The 18,999-nt window shown below is 41.0% G+C and overlaps 1 protein-coding gene across 1 annotated transcript in view; it reads right to left on the reverse strand.

Moving 5' to 3' along the window:
• Positions 1 to 5,642: 5,642 nt before the first annotated feature.
• Positions 5,643 to 18,999, reverse strand: part of ST6GAL2 (ST6 beta-galactosamide alpha-2,6-sialyltranferase 2) — a 95,546-nt gene continuing 82,189 nt past the window's right edge. Inside the window, exon 7 of the mRNA XM_005857297.2 lies at positions 5,643 to 9,638. Within this exon, the coding sequence (XP_005857359.1) occupies positions 9,382 to 9,638 (257 nt within the window). The 3' untranslated portion in view covers positions 5,643 to 9,381. The remainder of the gene's footprint in view (positions 9,639 to 18,999) is intronic.

Below are 18,999 nucleotides of genomic sequence, written 5' to 3' on the forward strand. Positions count from 1 at the left end.
TGCCGTTTGGACCCCTCAGTGGCTGCCAGCACTTTGGGCTTCCAGCTGCCGTATGTGTGTAGCTGTTGTCCGAGCCTTACTGGAGATAATGATGAGAAGAGCAAGTTAAAATGCCCGAGGCTCACTGATCTTCCTAAGAGTTAACCATTTGTTAAAACAAACACTCCTTGGATTGTTGCAAGCCTTTAGTTAATGTCTTAATGTCTGAAAAAAATTTGATTTCAATAATTTCTGCCAGTGTTCTTGTTGCTTTCATGGAGGATTGGCCTCTGAAAGGCCTTACTCTCTCATGTCAGAAGGGTTTCTCTGCAGTTCAGAATTTAAACACACCTCTGGAGGAAGAATGGGCTTAAACCCAAGCTAGATTAGAAATATCATTTTTCATTAACAAGATCTATTTTTTCTTCACATTTTATTACCTCTGAGGTTGAAATGCATGTTGCCTTCACTACCGGCCAGTTAGCAGTCTGAGGAATTTATTAAAGAGTACTTGGACATAGAAATTGCACAATGTGCCCACAGCTTAGGAGAAAATCCTGGAGACAGCAGTACAGCACTGTTTAAAAAGTGCTGTATCACTATTGCTTCTGAGGGTGCAAGGGCAATTTTGGATGGGAAAAAAAAGAAATTAATGACTCACAAAAAAAGTGATTCAGAAGATTCATTGAATATGAATGTTTTAAGAATGCCCTATATACAAGGGTGACATGTAATAAAATTTTGTGTCTAAATAAATCTAAAAGCTTTTAAAAGAAACATTATGTTTTTATGTCACTATTGTTTACTGGAAATATATGAGCAAAGAAAACATTTTAAATCTTCTAGTAAGCATGTTAAAAATGTAAAAAGGAACAGGTGAAATTAATTTTAATAATATATTTTTATTTAAACCAATATATCTAAAATATCATTTCAACTTGTCATCAATATAACAAAATTATGCAGATATTTTACATTCATCTTTTCATAATAGTTCCTAGAAATCCAGGGAATACTTTTACACTTCACATCTCAATTCTGAGGAGCCACATTCCAAGTGTTTGATACCCACGTGTGGCTATGATTGGGAAAATGAGACATTTTGGGGGGACTAGCAATCTGAAGCTGTGCCAGTAACCTAATGCACATTCCTGTTAGCCTATAGTCTAGTCACTGACCCTTCCTTAATTATCTGATTTTGCAAGACCTGTTTACCTAAGAACTCCCATTTTACAGAGGTCATAAACCATGAACAATACACAACCCCCAGAGGGGTTGTCAGCACTGGCTCCAGGCCAGGCTTTTAGGTGTGGTCTCACAGCCCCCATTCCAACACATGGGGCTTTTTGCAAAGTCTGAAAAAGGTCCAGAAGTCTCATCCATATTTGGGGGACAAAGAAACCAAAAGGGTATAAAGGGAGAGCTTCCTCCATATTGGTTTGCTCAAGATTTGGAGAGAAACAGTCTCCCCTGAGTCACTGTACTAGTACATGTGGAACATCTGAAAATAAATGGGTTTTTCCTGTAACTCTGGTACTCCTGAGTACTTTTCTGTCACCTGGTAAATTCTGTAACAGCTTGTGGCAGCGTGTTTGATAGTGTGCCCCTAAGTGAGGTGTAAGACTCACATTACAGTTCAATTAACAGCAGTTTTCTCTGTATTGATGCAAAAAGAAGGGTGCATCTTATACCTGATGTCTTAGATTCAATGAACTAGGATAGATTTTACCTTGTGTTGGAAAGAGAATTTGAGATAAAAATTAAGTTTAATTATGGAAAAAAATGGAGTCACATTTCTTACACAACCCTCCTCCGTAGTACATTTGAGAGTCCTCCAGACACCAGCTCTGAGACTCACTCTCTGAGCCCTACAGGGGGCAGCAGCAGCAACTGCTGCTGGCTCTTCCCCTGCTGGGGCCCCAGGGCCACCAGGGCCTCTGCAGGTCTTCCTCTAGTGTGTCCAGGGCCCCCTGAGCTCTCTCAAACAGCTATCCTAAATGAGAGTAAGAGCAGTTCAGAGAATGCTCCCCAATCTCTTGTGTCAGCATTGTTTTCAAAATAGCCACGGGGCATGCTGCTATTCTAAATCCAATCTTGTGAATATCGGAAGTCAGCAATGACAAGAAGATGTATTTTTGAAAGGTATTGATTTTTCTCTTACTTTGACTTTTGTGATCAGTTTCTCAGCTTGTATTGCATTTTTCAACATCAGCACTGTTTTTTTCCTCCAGCATGATACCGTTTAGTGAGGACAGCAGCTGGGAGAGAGCTGATGAATATCCAAGGAGCCGTGCCTGCTTTCTCTAAGCCATCTCAGCAGTACTCTACATCCTGCTGTGGCAAACAGTGACTGGCTTCCAGTAACAAGATAAAAATTGTACTTGACTGACACATGTAGTTCAGATACATTTCAATGTTCTGGGAATTTAGAAAACTTGAAAAGCCTGAGTCCTCTTTTAATTTCCATAAATTTCAAAACTTAAAAATATAAAAGTATGATTATCCTCCAAAGCTGAGCTGGATTATGGGATTTTTGAGTATTGGAGTAGTACCTCAGGGAGGGGCTGTTTTCAAAAGCCTAGTTTACTGGTCCCAAGAGTAAGCGCTGAAGGCAGTCAAGGACTGCAAGCTTGGCCTTGTCATTTCCTAGATGTGTGACCAACTGCAGGCTGATGAATTACCTAACTTAACTTCTCTGACCCAACTTCCCTGGAGCTAAGATAACTATCCACCTGGACAGTGGTTTTGTGAGGTCTATACGCACACTACCTTAAGGCTTGCCTAAATGGTACTCAGCGTTGGCACACTTTTTCTGTGAAGGGCCAGGTAATACATATTTTAAGCTTGGGGGGCTCTAAGGTCTCTGTCACCACAGCTGGACTGTGCCTTTTATGTGGTAGTCATAGACAACATGGAAACAAATGAGTATGGCTGCTTGCCAGTAATACTTTTATGTATCAAAACAGGCTACGGGTCATGATTTGCTGCCCCTGCAACAGGCAAAGAAGAGCCAGCGGAGGGCTAGTGCTGTGTGTTAACGTAAAAAAAAAAAAACCATTGAAACTTGTAAAGAATTTTTGTGAGTTTATTTGAGCCAAACTGTTGACATTTGCCAGGAAGCAGAACCTCAACAGATTGAGATAATGCTCCGGAGAATGGCGGGTTACATCTGTATTTATACATTGCAATCAAAGGAGGGACATAGGTGGGTTACATGAATTTCATTGGTGATAGATTAAGGAGGTGGGATAAAAATAAGCGGGGGGTGGGGAGTGGGGGGAACCCCTGGGATTGGATAAAAAGTAAAATGATGGACACATACTTAGGTGGGTGCAGGAACAATTAACATGATAATGAAGGAATTTGTGGTATCTGTCCTGGCGCCCAGCACATTTAGTTGTGCCCCATAGGGTCCAGAAAAAGGGAAGTTACAAGTTACCCAGACACTTCAAGGGTATGTTATCATAGATGCAAAAAGACAGATAGGCTCAGTTAAGGTAAAGGTTGACCTTGTCAGTGAAGATACCGGCCTAGGACATAACTGCCCACCATAACTGCTTTCAGTTAAAGTTTAATTTCAGGGCATTCTCTGTGGTTATTTTAGGTCTCTGAATTTGCAAGACTGCCAGGCAGGCCTCCCCGGAGCTTGTCAGATCAGCATGTGGCCCCTTTTGTCCACAGGTGTAAGACTTACATTACAGTTCAATTACAGCAGTTTTCTCGGTAATTACGCAAAAAGAAGGGTGCATCTTATACCTGATGTCCCTGCCAGGTCTGTGTACCAGGGTTTATTGAGCACAGACTTCAGTGTATAGAGCTGGGTCAACAGATGAGACTTTAATATGAGGCAGTTTGGTTTCTGAATTAATGAATTTGACATGCAAATGGCATTCATTTCTTACTCTTTCTCACTGCAGCCTTCCTTTTCCATATCCTTTTCTTCACCCCACCTCCTTCCCCTTGCTCCTCCTTTATGTCTTTAAGTGCTGCCTCGGGTACTTCCATTTGAATGCAGAGGCTGTGCATCTGTGCAATCCAGGGGCCCAGGGGCCCAGGTCCCAGGGCAGGCCCTCCCAGCTGCTGGCTGCTCTCCGAGTGCGGAGCAGCTTCCTTTAAGAGTTCCATCTCAGGTCCTTCCCTAACCAGCCCAACGAAGCCTGGGTTTTAATTATGTAAAAGCAAGCAGTCATCTTCTAGGAAAAGAAAGATGGCGATAACGAGAAGGTGGGGTAGTCCTCTGTGATTCTCTGAATGGCCAGCTGCTCGCATCAGTCCTCACATCAAACACCCACGCTCCCCTTCAAGGATTCCTTCATATTCTAACCCAAAAGCACAAATGCCCGGGAATTTCTTTTTAGGAGCCTAATCAACTGACTTTCCACTCGCACGGCAAGTATGAAAATAGCAAGGCTAATTTGACATTGCAGTGGATGGAGGTGAATTCGCTGCCTACAGGCTCCCCTCTAATAACTTATTTAAATTTTGATGTAAAGCCCTGTGGAACTGGGAAAGTCCCCCAAGGCAACAAATTAATCACAATGCTGGGTGAAGTCAACATCAGGATATGATAGTCTATCCTTGCCTTTTCTGCTTGGCTTTGCTGCAACTGCTCCCCTGCGCTATGGTGTTAGGCCCTGGAGGAAGCCCGGTGTGATGCTCATAGTTGGAGGCATGATGTTGTTGCTTCTTCCACAACTTCTAATCAGATTTCAGCTTCCTGCCTTTTTTCTAGGATGGCTCATTATTTGCCACTCACTCATCTGCATGTGCAACTTCTACAAATGAAAACAGAGAAATTCCTAGACAATTGAAAAAATGTTTTATTTACAAGAAGAAGTCTGTACATTGTGTATACATAAAAATATACAAAACCAAAATAGAAAATATCAAAACCTTAAAATGTGTACAAACACCTTTAAAATGTAACCCCTGGAAACCTCAAGCCTTAGTTTGAAGAGCACACATTTCATTTAAAAATTGTCATACAAAAAAAAGTCCCAACGCTGTTAAAAAAGTTCACTGGTTTCCACCAGAAAAGTTTCCTAAGTTTATCTAGGATAAACAGAATGTGTGATATTATAAATGTTACGTCTTAATGCTACCAGTACAGTTAATTTGTTTGAAACCTACCTAATGAGAAGATTCTTTTCCATAGAACCAATAAATGTTTCTTCCCTGAATCTTGTAAAAGCCATTAGTTGTCAACTTCTTATCAAACTTCAGAGTGACATTAGGCTGTCTTCAGGTTGTGGGTTCACCTTCACAGTGATGTTTAAATATGTCCACTATACTTTTTAATGTAGCCAGGATGTGTAAAGTATGAGTGTGTGGAAGACTAATTTTTTTTAACAGAAGGACAAATAACATTTGCTTCCTTCTCTTAAAAACTTGGTGTTTGTGCCCTAGTCAGTTGCTCAGTGGTTAGAGCATTGGCCCACAAACTGAAGGGTCAAGGGTTTGATTCCAGTCAAGGGCAAATACCTTGGTTGCAGGCTCAATCCCCGGCCCTGGTCGGGGCATGTGTGGGAGGCAACCAATTGATGTGTCGCTCTCACATAGATGTTTCTCTCTCTCTGTCTTTCCCCCTCCCTTCCACTTCCCGCTCCCTTCCACTCTCTTAAAAAAAAAAAATCAATGGAAAAATATCCTCGGGTGAGGATTAGCAAAAAACAACAACAACAACAAAAAAAACAACTAGTGTTTTCATAATTAAAATAGAATGTATTACAAAGGTTTCAGAAATAAAGTTTGATGAAAAAAGACAATATATATCCAACCATGTATGTAGATATGTGTATATACAATTATATAACTATATTCATATGCACACTTTTATAACAAGAGTGAGAACTAATTCTTTAAATTCCACTGGCCCAAACTTGTAGAGAAATATGCTGGATTATTTTTTCTTACTAAAAGGCTTCACTCATTCAATAAAACAAGAACCAGCACTTACATTTTATCCTTGAATTAACAGAAATACCTTTCATTTCCCAATTGTGTAAAGTCCCAGTGACAAAAAACATGCAGAATATTTTTCACAATGGAAATATCCAGAGTATAAAAACAAATTTGAACTCGGGCACATTTTATGCAAGCAATTCATTTCTAAATGTAGCTGCCTTTACCAGCTGTGCAACCACTGGGTAGAGTTCTAAACTATCAGAATGTGAGAAGTCACACAGATAGTGTGGTAGAGTATATGCAGAGGCTATTGGCCTATATATTCAGTCATGTATTTCTCCATAATCCTCCCACTTCCTCTCCCGTTTCTTTCCATAGCTAAGCAGAAATGAGCCAGGTGACTTTGGCCACCAGCCCAAACATGCACTGTGCCATGTGTCTCCGGAGACCTGAATCCAGTCATCTGTGCAGACATCACATACCATGACGTGTGTGAAGCTGACCCCACCTACATACAAAATTCTCCCATCACATGCCATGATGCATATGAGGCTGACCCCACCTACATACAAAATTCTCCCGTCACATACCATGGCACATGTGAGATTGATCCCACCTAAGGTGGCCCAGTGGGACCTGGTTAATTCTGTGATGGAAGTGCTGCCACCGAAAAGGGTTATTTCTTGAGAAAAGCAGCGCTGAACTGACTGAGGGGAGGGTCAGACTCACAGGGCCAGCACTGTCTTCCATGGAGACAGAGCGCTCTACCTGCTAGACCTTACCCTCACACCTGGAGGGACTGGTGAAAGGAGTTAGGGAGAATCTAGATGAAGGTGAGTTGTCATCCTTTGCCAACAGTTGTTTCTTTGTGATTACAACAACAAAACCAAAAAAAGATCAAGTGAAAAATATCATGAAATATCAATAGCAATGTGACCTTGTTCATCCTGAGAGTGCAACAAGGGACCAGTGGCCTCGGATTGCACTATGGGGACTTGATCAGCGTCCTTTAACAGAGGAGGATGGAGGGTTTAGAAGGGGCAGGACTTGGAAAAAATGCAGTGGGGCACCGTTTATTATCAAATATGCCACAAAAGGCCTGTGTGCTTTACTGCAGTTCATATGTAGCCTGTAAGGACTTAATCAATGTCTGGCCAAATACTGCACTTAAGACCCATTTGGCTAATCCTCGAAGCAGTCATCATGCTAACTCCAACTGCCTAATATTTTGAGAGGCTAAACAATTTAAACTTCTAAATTGAAGAATGCCCAGTCCATGCTATATTAATATGTGTACCACATTTTTGGAATGTTTAACAAATCGTGATTCCCAAGAGTCAAGACCATAATAAATTCAAAGATTTTAATTAAACTTCCTCTATATCCTTCAGTCTTTCTTATCATTTCAGTGAGCTAGAAAGCACTTTTTAAAAGTATATGCGTTACAACATAATGCAATTTAAAAAATCTTTGAAGTGTTTTCTGGGGCTTTGGAACTTGAGTATTTACATTGACCCAATACATTTTCCTCTAACCAACCTCTCCAGTCATCCAAGGGGGTTGTCCTGGTGACGGGATGTGGTGAGGGCTCATGAGGACGACTGGGGAACCTCCATTCCCTGCATGTGAGGGCAGAGCCAGGGGGCTGGGATCAGGGCTGCAAGAGGACTGCTCTCCGCGCCAGCGCTACCTCACCAGCATCCAGCATCACTGAACCCATGACCCACTAGACATGGGACAAGACTGAGCTCTTTCAGGAAATAAGGAAGAAAGCACTTGATCAGGTCTACTCAGACATAAGCTAATGTGCAGAACAAAATTACCCACCCCTTCTCATGGATACAGAAACGAAGCTCTCACAGGGACTTTCATGGCACTGCCACATTAAACTTTCAGTTACTTCACTATTACAGTAAAGATGTCTAGAGGAGTCTGCTATCCACTTGGATTTCTGCTGAGATGAGCCAAATAGTCATCTGTTTCTGTAAATCACTCTTGCTCAAGAAAGCAGTACTGAGAGGGCTCAGGAAAAAGCAATCTGGAACAAAAAAACTTTCCATAAAACCTCCTGCCATGCACACATTCTCGAGGGGGAATGCACTTAATTAAACTGCTGCAGTCATTGCAAAGAAGTGCCAAACAGACCAGTGAAATATGTTTTGGTTGCATATTGAAATAATACCATGTTTAATTAAAGTATTTCAAATGTTTCTGTTTAACTATGTTCATATCAAAATCTTTTTTTCAATGTATGAGTGACCAAAGTTTAGATTAAGTAAAACAAAAACTGAATATAGCCAATGCATTGGGTGACCATTTCCCCTCCAACCGTCTTTCCCCTGAAGCAGATACATGTTTTCCTTGCTGCTAAAGAGCCACGCTTTCACACCATCTTATTTAACTATATGGCTTTGTTATGTTGCTGACATAAAACACATCTGTGAAAATGAGGATGGGATTCCTAAACGTCCATCCGTCCATCTGTAGGAAGAATTAGTATCAGGTTTCCAACAGCTGATACTAACCTGCAAGAAATCCTCATAAAAGACAAAGATGTGCATCCCAGTAGCAGGGGGTTACTGCTCCAAAACCCCGCCTTCTGGGTTGGAAGGCGCCCTCTCCCATAGGTGTGTCCTCACTGTCCTGTGTATGACTAGGAAGGCCATGGGGAGGGCTGGCCGGTGAGAAGGTCCAAGGCAGAGCGCTGGGGCCAGGAAACATCCCATGCAGGGCTACCCTGCAGCCTCGTTACTCTGTGCTACTCACCAGTGCTGCTCCTTCCATATGGGGGATACTCCCAGTTGATAAGAAAATCCTGGAGGAAAACTACATGTCTCCTCTGTGTGCTATTCTAGGCTGGACTGTTCTTGGCCTGCTTGACATGGATGCTCTATAGTTTCAGAAATGTGTCTTGACACAGAGCAAATCACTCGTGGCCACAGGAAGCACAGATGGCGAATGCAATGGTTTGGAAACACAGGCACCTCACAGGAATCCTAGATTCCTGATGTTAAAATAAACACAGCTGAGTGGCAAGTCAGATATTCGTCATAAACTCTAGAATCTTTTCTGATGAATGTCCACACAAGTGACACTCAATGCTGCAAACACTTGCCTCAATGTTCGTGCTTCCAGGTATAAACCTTTTTTTAGTGTTAGACGTGTTGCAGGCATCAGCCCTGTTACTGACATCAGCCCTGATAAGCTGTGCCCACAGCGTGGAAAAAGCTTAGCAGTTTTGTTATACATTTTCTTTTCTCCCAGCTATTCTTTTTTGTGCATCTTTCTTGGTCTTTTTCCCCCTTTCAATTCCATTACTATATTCAAAGCAGCAATAAATACTCAAGGGCTTAAAAAGAGAAGAATTCTCGAGGCCCTCACTAAATTGCAGTTTAAAGACTCAAGACTACATTGCCTAAAATATATGTTCAAGTATTCTTTTGTGACTTAGAGCACAACAGTAGTACTTATTGCACATTGGTTCCCCAGAGTCCCTTTTCAAGAGTTGGAGGTGGGGCAGTGCACAGCCCGCAGCCCTGGCAGAACCACCTTGCCCTTGCGGTGCAGGTCCCCTTGGGCGCCAGTGTTCAGGCGCTGCACCAGCAGCTTCTCGTAGAGCAGGGGGTGGTAGGCCCCGAGTGTGCAGGCCGCGTCGTAGTACAGCTCGTGGTAGTGGCACAGCTCCGTCTGCCTGACGGACGGGAGGTATTCGTACACGTGCACCTCACTGCACAAGGACATCATGAGGAGGATTCCTGAGGTGGAAAGAAAATGGAACCCGATGAACTCCATGTGGGAAGTTCCTGTTGGCAGGGTGGTGGGGAATGATGGTGACCAAAAAACATTGCTCTGCAGGCTTCCCACTTCCAGTGATTGGGTATACTGGTTCATGGGTGTGGGGCATATGAAGATGTAATACTAGCCTGGCTTGTGTGGCTCAGTGGTTGAAAATTGACCAATGAACCAGGAGATCACAGTTTGATTCCTGGTCAGGGCACATGCCCGGGTTGTGGACTCGATTCTCAGTGTGGGGCATGTAGGAGGCAACCGATCAATGATTTTCTCTCATCATTGATGTTTCTATCTCTCTCTCCCTCTCCCTTTTTCTCTGAAATCATTAAGATATATAATCACTTATATTTAAAGATATTATACTAGCAGCCCTGGCCAGTGTCTCAAGTGGTTGGAGAGTCATCCCCTACACCAAAAAGTTGTGGGTTCGATTCCCAGTCAGGGCACATATGGAGGCAACTGATTGATGCTTGTCTCTCACATCAATGTTTTCCTCTCTCTCTCTCCCTCCCTCTCTCTCTAAAATTAAAAAATACATATCCTTGGGTGAGGATTAAAAAAAAAGATGTAATACTAGTATATATATACTTGTGCAGTTGATTAGTGTGGGACTGAAATTAAAACACAAAGTTACTAAACTTAGAGACCACAATCTAGTGAGTGACAGATCTGCATCCCGCAAGTCAGACTATCAGGTATCAGAGTCTACCCTCAGGTCCCACCTAATTTGCAATAGAACTGCTATGTTCCAAAGAAACACGTTACATAAAACTGATTATAAAATAACTGCTTGATTATAAATTAATATAAAATAGCTGTTTGAATGAGAAGAAATGGAGTTGTAAACAGAGAGCTTGAAATTCATATTAAAATTATTTTTTTCACTGAAACTGTCAGTACTGAAGTTGTTTTAATTTCTTTGTTTTACTGTTCAAATAGAGAGCTGTAACCCCAAATATCACTAAGCAAACGGAGTTTGTGGTCTAGGCCACCAGGCTTTCTTTTCCTAGAGACACCTTGTTAACACCCTTTAAACATTAAAAAAATGTGCACACTCCTTTCATTACAAAGATATCCCTGCCATGGAAAAAGCAAAGTGACACAGTTAGAGGCCATATTTGTTTGCAGAGGATAACCATATTTCTAATTAATCAGCCCTGTTTGCACCATGAAAATCCCCACAACCAGAGAAAGTCCTGCCTAAGAGACACCAGGAGAGAAGAGAGAAGGGCCCTGTTTTGCCCAGAAGATGCAGAAAGCTTGCCCAGGGAGGGGAGGCTCGATCCTAAAAGGGCGGCCTGCAGACAAGGGGTGAGAGGGAAATGGAAGAAGGGGTGCTACTGCCGAAGGACAACGGTACTTGCTTGGAAGACTCTGAAGATGTGAGCTGAGAGCCACAGTCCTGTGTTGTGGCTGAGAGTAAAGCACATTCCTAACAAAGAGAAGGTGAGTTGCTTCAAATTTGATGAAGCAGTTGTTCTCAAGGGCAAGGTTAAAACCCCCAGTTCCTCTCAGTCCTAGCGGTTTCCTCCTTCTCTTCCTGCTGCCCCACTGTGGCCCCTTCCTAGGGCTGGCAGAAAGTGACAGGCACTCAGATGGGGCCCAGAGGGACCCACCACAGCTAGGACAGCCTCTTCTTCCTGAAGTCGTGGAGGGGAGTGGGCACTATTCTGAGCCCACGCACTGCGCAGGCGATGAAGTCTCACCTCTGAGAAGCAGTTACTGCTCTATGATCATTTTTCTATTCCTCACAAAATCATCTATAAAGAACTGACACAGCAAATGAGAATGCCATGTGCCCAGGGAAAATTAAATTCTCCTTTATTCCCACTTTCAACCTGCAACAAACAAGAACCCGTGTGATGTGTATGCTTTCTCTCAATGAGGGCACAGGACCTGTGTCTGTGGAGAGAGAAGAGCTTCGGCATTTCCTAATCACAGCTAGGGAACAAGTTCTTGGACATGGCCCCCCTGCACTGGCTGCCCTCCCCGCCCTGGCTCTGGCCTGTGGTCAGTCCTACACATTGCCCACGAGTGCAGTTTTACAACTTGCCTGCAGGTGGCAGTGAAAAGGCTTGGAGGAAGTCTGTTTCCCCAGGCGGTTCTGAGTGGCAATGGCAATGGCTACTCATCCATGGGGACTGCAAGCATCTATATCCTAGCTGCTCTCTGCAATTCTGATTCTAAAGTGTCAGTCAGTTTGTTGTTCCTCTTCCTAAAGCAGTTCTCACACTTCAGACTGAAGTGAATGGTCTGGACAGCTTGTTAAAACGCAGAGTCCTGGACTTGTCCCCATTCCCAGAGATTTGGGTTCCAATGGCTTATGCTGAGGTTGAGGAAATGGAATTCTTAACAAGCATTCCTAAACTATCTGTGGTGAAAGCCCATTTAGAAAGTCCCAGTCGATCACAGAGCAATACTTTTGTAAAATATAGTAACAATGAATTATTAGAGATACATATTTGGATGACATTCGGTGTCAAATTTCTGTAAAAATATTTAAATACTTTCCATTTCCACAGTAATCTGGTTGTAGACCAATCACAAGCATTCCTAGTCTAGTGCTGGCTCACCACCCATGCTGGTCTAAGACATATACATTCTCTGAAAAAATCTGCTGTCAGGGATTCCCCAAGCTATCTCACAGTAGCCAGACATTCTACCTGCTGGGCAATGGACACACCCAGGAGATCTTGGGGTAGGTTCCCTATACATCCTTACTGTCTATTGTCTTGGTTTCAAAGGGCTACTAGGTGCTTGAATGTGATTTTTTTTTTAAGTTTTTCAGAAAAGATTTTTAATCTTGCTGTGAGTTAACTACATTTCAAATCACTATTTGCTAAATATACAATACTAGAGGCCCAGTGCACAAAATTTGTGCACTGGAAGGGTCCCTAGCGGCTGCTGGCTGCCAGCTGGGGCCTCCCCCCCCTCCCCTGGCTGGTCCCGCCCCCTGGTCGAACTCCCGGACAACTCCCGGTGGAGGGGACAATTTGCATACTACACTTTTATTATATAGGATAGAGTTTGTCATAAAACTAGACAAAATGTTATGGTTTCACTATAAGTAAATAGGTACATTTTAGCATTTTCATAAATATTTTTTATTTATTTTAATTTTTTTTTTATTGATCTTAGAGAGGAAGGGAGAGGGAGAGAGAGATAGAAACATCAGTGATGAGAGAGAATCATTGATAAGCTGCCTCCTGCACACCCTACACTGGGGATTGAGCTCACAACCTGGGCACGTACCCTTGACCAGAATCGACCTTGGGACCCTTCAGTCTGCAGGCCGATGCTCTATCCACTGATCCAAACAAGCTAGGGCAATATTTTACATTTTAAAATAACTTCTAGGGCTTCAGAAATACAGAACTTGCCAATTAGTTCATGACAGTCCCAGCTGAAGGGCAATCAATGAAGGTTCAGAACGTGTGGCTTCTCAGCTGAGCATCTGTATAATTCCTACTGACACAGACTTAGCAACAGTGTTCCCTGTGTCATGCTGTACCCATATGTATGAGTGGCTTCCTGTCACTATGAGGTTTTGCCATGCACCCTAAAATTTATGTAGTAGCAGAATCTGCTCTGTTTAAATGGCAGCCAATGATAGTGAAATTAGAATGGCAGCACCTTCAATAGGAAAATTACACTATACTCATTGGGTACATGTAAAAGATGGACAAAATTTATGCTACCAAAGGTGGAGAATATTTTTATTTTAAATTATTTTTCAGGATTCCTGGTCAATTCATTTAGCATGTGAATACATTTTAATTTATTAAGGCTGTTATTACATGTAAATTTGAGTTTAGATTCAGACTTCGGCATATAATAAGTATTGAAAATCATTATTAAATGTGGATAAATCTACACATTGGTGTTCCTAAGAGTTGTTAATAGGACTTAGTAATACACAAAACCCTGAAGATGGCATTTCTTCTGGCAAGTTCAAAGTATGTGTATCAGGGTACAGGGGGTATGGGGAGTAAATTCTGTGGGGGAGGGGGGCAGGGTTAGGACAGGACTAGAAAGACCAGAGCCCAGGTACTATTGGGAGATCTCTTCAATTAAATTCAACATTTATTAAATGGGGCACAGTACTAACCATTGAGGATTTAGAAAACATTTAAGGAAAAAAGAAATTAGCAAATTAAACTAAAGAAGTAAGCTTTAAATTAACAATAGGGGCTAAACCCATAACCTAAAACTCTAAGGGTGACTTGAGGAAAGTGTCTTAAACATTGTGCTGAGGAAAGTGCTGGGCACCACATCAGCCTCTCTGCTGAGGTGCTGCGATGCTGAGCCCCGTTGTCCAGACATGACAGCCATCACCAATAAGATTCCAGGTCGGGAATCCCCACCTAACCCCTGAGCTTTATGACTGGCTGTGAGGACTATATAAGCAAGGAAACAAGGCAAAATCAGCAAAGGAAAAGCCACAGGGGGAGAGAAGTCCAGGGGATCCAGGGGGAGGCTTCCAGAATACTGTCTGAGTGGTCACACAGGATTACTCATTATCCCAGCAACACATGTGAAATGTTGCCAAACAGGAAAGCTTCTTAGAGAACCAGTACTCAAGGTTAACACCGGGAGCTAGCCACATAGGAAGGCTCTATCTGGCACAAACCAAAACTCCAGACTCGAAGGAGGAAAGCAGGTGAGCCACACTGCTTGCACAGACAGAGTGAACCATTCTTATCTTACCAGTTATGACAGTGGGAACCCTCCCCAAATCCAAGTCTCCAGATGCCAACCTTGTACAAGGCCTTTATGGAGCAGCAGGCAGGCCTTCTATACACAGATACTATATACATATAAATTCAAAGTATCATGTGACTTCGTAATGATTTCCCCATGCCGTATTGACACAGGGAATTAAAATCTGCTGATGATACAAATATTTCTACTATTTCTTTCATTTCCTCTCTTATGATTGTTCAGGATTATCCAAAAAGCAAGAATACAAATCATCTAATACTATGCTATTCAGTAAAGAATTTTTTAAAATAATCGCTTTAGGAAGTTTTAGGTTAAATAATTTTATTTATAGATTACTAAATAGAAGCTGTTTTGTCACTAACAAAATTTTACTGCTTTCGATATGGAACTATAGTTTTTGGTAGGCAGATTAATATTTAAAACTCTTTTTCATGTGTTTTAACAAGCCAATCTAATGGGCATGCAGCCAGCTTTTTAAAATAATTAAACATAATTCAATTAATGTTAAGTTTCTTTGGCCAGATTTTACAAATGAGTCCATACTAGGGATTCATTTAAAGAAAAAAAAGCGTAATTTTTCCAGGCAATTATGACTCAAGAGGCATTCATGTGCCAAATTGCATTTTTAAAATATTGTATAATGCAACATAATTATCAAGCCAATTAAAAAGCATTTACACTGGTCTTAATAAAAATGTCACATTACATAACAGCATAACAAGCAATGTGTATTCATTTGCTCAGAGTATGGATAAAAAACAAACTTCAACTCATGCTGTGATTATCACAAATTCAGAATGAATGAGGCTCCTTCTCTAAAACTCTACTCTGCAGATATCGATGTATCTGATGTGCTTTCAGAGTCTAGTATAGTTAATTGTTTAGCCTTTAACTGTACTGTAATTACACTAAAATTTTCTTGCTTTTCACCTGGAAATATTTAAAATAACATCCAACATCATTAAAAATAATATATTTTTCTCCTTGATGAACATATTCTTTCAACATGTGGCAAAATAAGCTATGTATAAACAGAACATAACGGCAGTGACAAGAAAAATACTGGCTTATTTCACTTCCATTAACTACTGAATACAATTTTTATGTTAGGTAAATTAGAAATTTCTGAGACTGACCAATAGAACACTTATATTTTTCAATGAGTGATGAGGGTGAAAGGCTGAGTGTATTGAATATGCAGTCTAATGGAAAGCTAACAGCTGTTTTTTAAAGTTAGATTTCTAGAAAATATTTGTAATTAAAAGGTGGTTTGGAAATTTAAACTTCTTATAATAAAAAATAATTGAAGAGGCATCTTCTTTCTATCTATCTATCTATCTATCTATCTATTCTATCTATCTATCTATCTAAAGTCTAAGCGACCGAATGACTGAACGACCAGTTGACTGGTTGCTATGATGCTCACTGACCACCAGGGGGCAGATGCTCAATGTAGGAGCTGCCCCCTGGTGATCAGTGTTCTCTCACAGCAGGAGTGCCGTTCAGCTGCCCGACCCATCCCAGCAGCAGCCACTCACTCCCTCAGTAGTCCTGCAGGTCCAATCTCTGGAGAACAGGCTAGGGCTAGGCACTGACAGACCGTCTGGCTTCCCTTCCCTAGACGCACTGCAAGGAAGAAACAATATAAAAGCAGCCGCCAGATGGTTCCCGACAACTGGCATGAATGTCAGCGGGATGGATCCAGATCCTGGGCCGGCGAGGGCGTCCCACTGCCTACCCAGAGGGCCAATCGCGTCCTGGCCAACCCCCCCTAACCCCTTTGGGATGGGCTCCAGACGCAGGGCTCATGGCTGGCGAGCACCACTGTGGTGGCACCAGCTTCTCCCGATCGGGACTGACTGGTGCCACCACATGGCAGGTGCAGCAGGGCCGGGATAAGCAGGAGCAGCAGGCAGGAGTGTCAGGCAGCAGTGGACTGTCAGTTTCAGCCTGATCCCCACAGGCTACCCTAAGGAATCCCACCCGTGCACGAATTCATGCATCGGGCCTCTAGTAGTAAATAAAATTACATAATGTGAGAATAATACTTGAAGGCCACTATTTAGCTCATTTATTTGGTGGTAACTAACACACATTCAGGATTCATTATTTACAGGGAAATGCAAATTTTTTTCTAATCAACATAATTGCAATGCATTTTTACATAATCATAAATATGGGTGTTCTGTGGCTTATCATTTTGTGTTAATATTTCATTATTTTGTGTTAATCATGAGTTTGGATGCTATATTGGAAAATCAAAACCCAAAAACCAGTATAAAACAGAAAAAAGAAAGGAAATTATGACCTGTTAAGCATATTATGCTTGTGTGTACATTAAATACTTGTAGCCTGAAATGATAGTGTTTGCATTGAAGAATTGCAGAAATATTACTTATAATCAGTAGTGCCTGCCTTTTAAAAGGGTCGGGGGGTGTTGGTGGTTTCTACAATAAAAATGTCAGTTGTGGATTTAAGTGAGCTCACCTCTGTGCTGCTGGTGCACCCTGTGCTACCAGCCTGTCTGCCTGGCGGTGCTCAGCCTCTGAGCCAGGCTGGGTGGATGCCGGCTTCATGTAGGTGGCAAACCAACCCAGCCATGCTTTGTGACCCCAGGTGAGCTCACCGGCCTTCTATAAAAATATGTCTTTATGAGAGCAAAATGGAAGCTGTGAGATTCCAAGTAAATCGCTATTTATCCTCAGTGAGGCTATAGTACAAAGGGACTTCACAGTGCCAAGTTACAAGGTCAATCTCTCAAACTTAGCTAGGGATGAGAGAGAGAACTGCTACTCATATGCGAACAACTAGCTCCCCAATAGGCTGTGGTTAGAAACCCAATAAGATGAAAAAGTTGTTCTAAAGAAACAAGTCTTTATGGATCATCTAATGAATGTGAGCCATGTTACTTCCTTTGAATTTAGTAAATACATGTGCAGTCCAAGAGGTGCAAGGGCCCCTTCATTGCTTCTGTAGAGAAAAGGATTGTACACGTAATATATTTCCAATGTATATCTACTGGGTGCCTCTTTCTCTGAACTGTAAGACAAATATGGGCTCTGATCAGAAATTCAAGGAAAAAGAAGTATATTAGCACTTACCAACAAGTATCAAAATGTCATACCCTTTGCTCAGCACTAATACTCCTGAGAACTTATCTTAAGGGAATGGTTTAAAGGAAAAAATCTATATATTCACATATAGAATAAATTATAGTATATTATTAGTACATAGATATAATAATGGTTCATCAATATGATTGTTTGATACTATCAAATAATTTGAAAAGTATTTCAAATTATTCAACAACTAAAGGCAGGCATAAATTATGATATACTTATTTGATGTAATGATATGGCCTCTACAATATCAAAGGAAGCAAAAGTCTATTTTTACCTTGATTTATCTTAATGAAAGAAAGATCTTTATACATTTGGGAATATAGTCTTATTTGACCAGCATAAAGTTTTAGATGAGGCACATCACAATAATAGTAAACAGTAAATATTAGCTATTGTGCTAGGAACATGATACTTGAAAGATAAACGTACTATTAGTATCTTCATTTCTAGTTGAAAAAACTGAGGTTTAGATACATTCAGTAACTTGCTCAAGATCACATATTTAGTTGGCTGTTGGAGCCAAGATTTGATTCTGGTCTCTGTAGAGTCCAAGATATCAACCATACAGAAGGAGGTGGATATCCTTCTACATGTGAGACCAGTTGAACCGTAGGTGAGAGTCTATTAGGTGACATAAGGTACAACTTCCCATTCTTTTGTTCCTCCCTGCATTCATTAAGCTGACATTTATTGTGTGTCTGTTGTGTGGTGCCATGAATCAAAGGAGCCCCTTTTATTACAACAACATTTAGAATAAGTAAAATCTAGATGAGGTCAAAATTTGGAAGAGTATAGAATAAAAAAAATCAGGATGGCATACTGAGAGTGGGGGGTTATTTGGTGTTTTAAAGAATGTTTAAATATTTAATTATAATGTATATCTCCCATTTTTGTAAGCCCTGCAAAGGAGAATCTTAAAAAAAGTTGGAAAGAAAAATCTTATAAAGCAAGACAGGATCACTCTCTTCCCTAAGTTTTGTTGAAGGCTTTGCACCAATATCTATGTCAGGAGAAATAAATCTCTAAATCTCCTTTGACGTATATCTTTAAATAAGTGAGATTTCTTAAAAAGTTAGTCAAAATTTCACTAAATCCACATAATGACCTTGTTACTACAAGTCAAAATGTATTTGCACAGTTATACTAAAGTGTTTTGAAAATAATTGAGTAATCAGTTACAGTTTTTACTTAATTGCAGTAAATATTCATCTCTTTAATAATAATTCTTCAAAATATTTTGTTTAGTAAAATTGTTTGTGATAATATGATGTTAAAAAGGTAGAAAACATGGTTTAAAAATACTCATTTAGAAATTGAGATAACTAACTTCAGTATAATCATAGATATTAAAACTAGTATCTTATTAATATTAAATATCAAAAGAATGAAACTAGATTACAGTTTGTTCCCATGTACAAAAATTAATTCAAAGTGGATCAAAGGCATAGATATAAGATCTGAAACAATAATTACACAGAAG

This window comes from Myotis brandtii, unplaced genomic scaffold (genome assembly GCF_000412655.1).
Source record: "Myotis brandtii unplaced genomic scaffold, ASM41265v1 scaffold11, whole genome shotgun sequence".
NCBI lineage: Eukaryota > Metazoa > Chordata > Mammalia > Chiroptera > Vespertilionidae > Myotis > Myotis brandtii.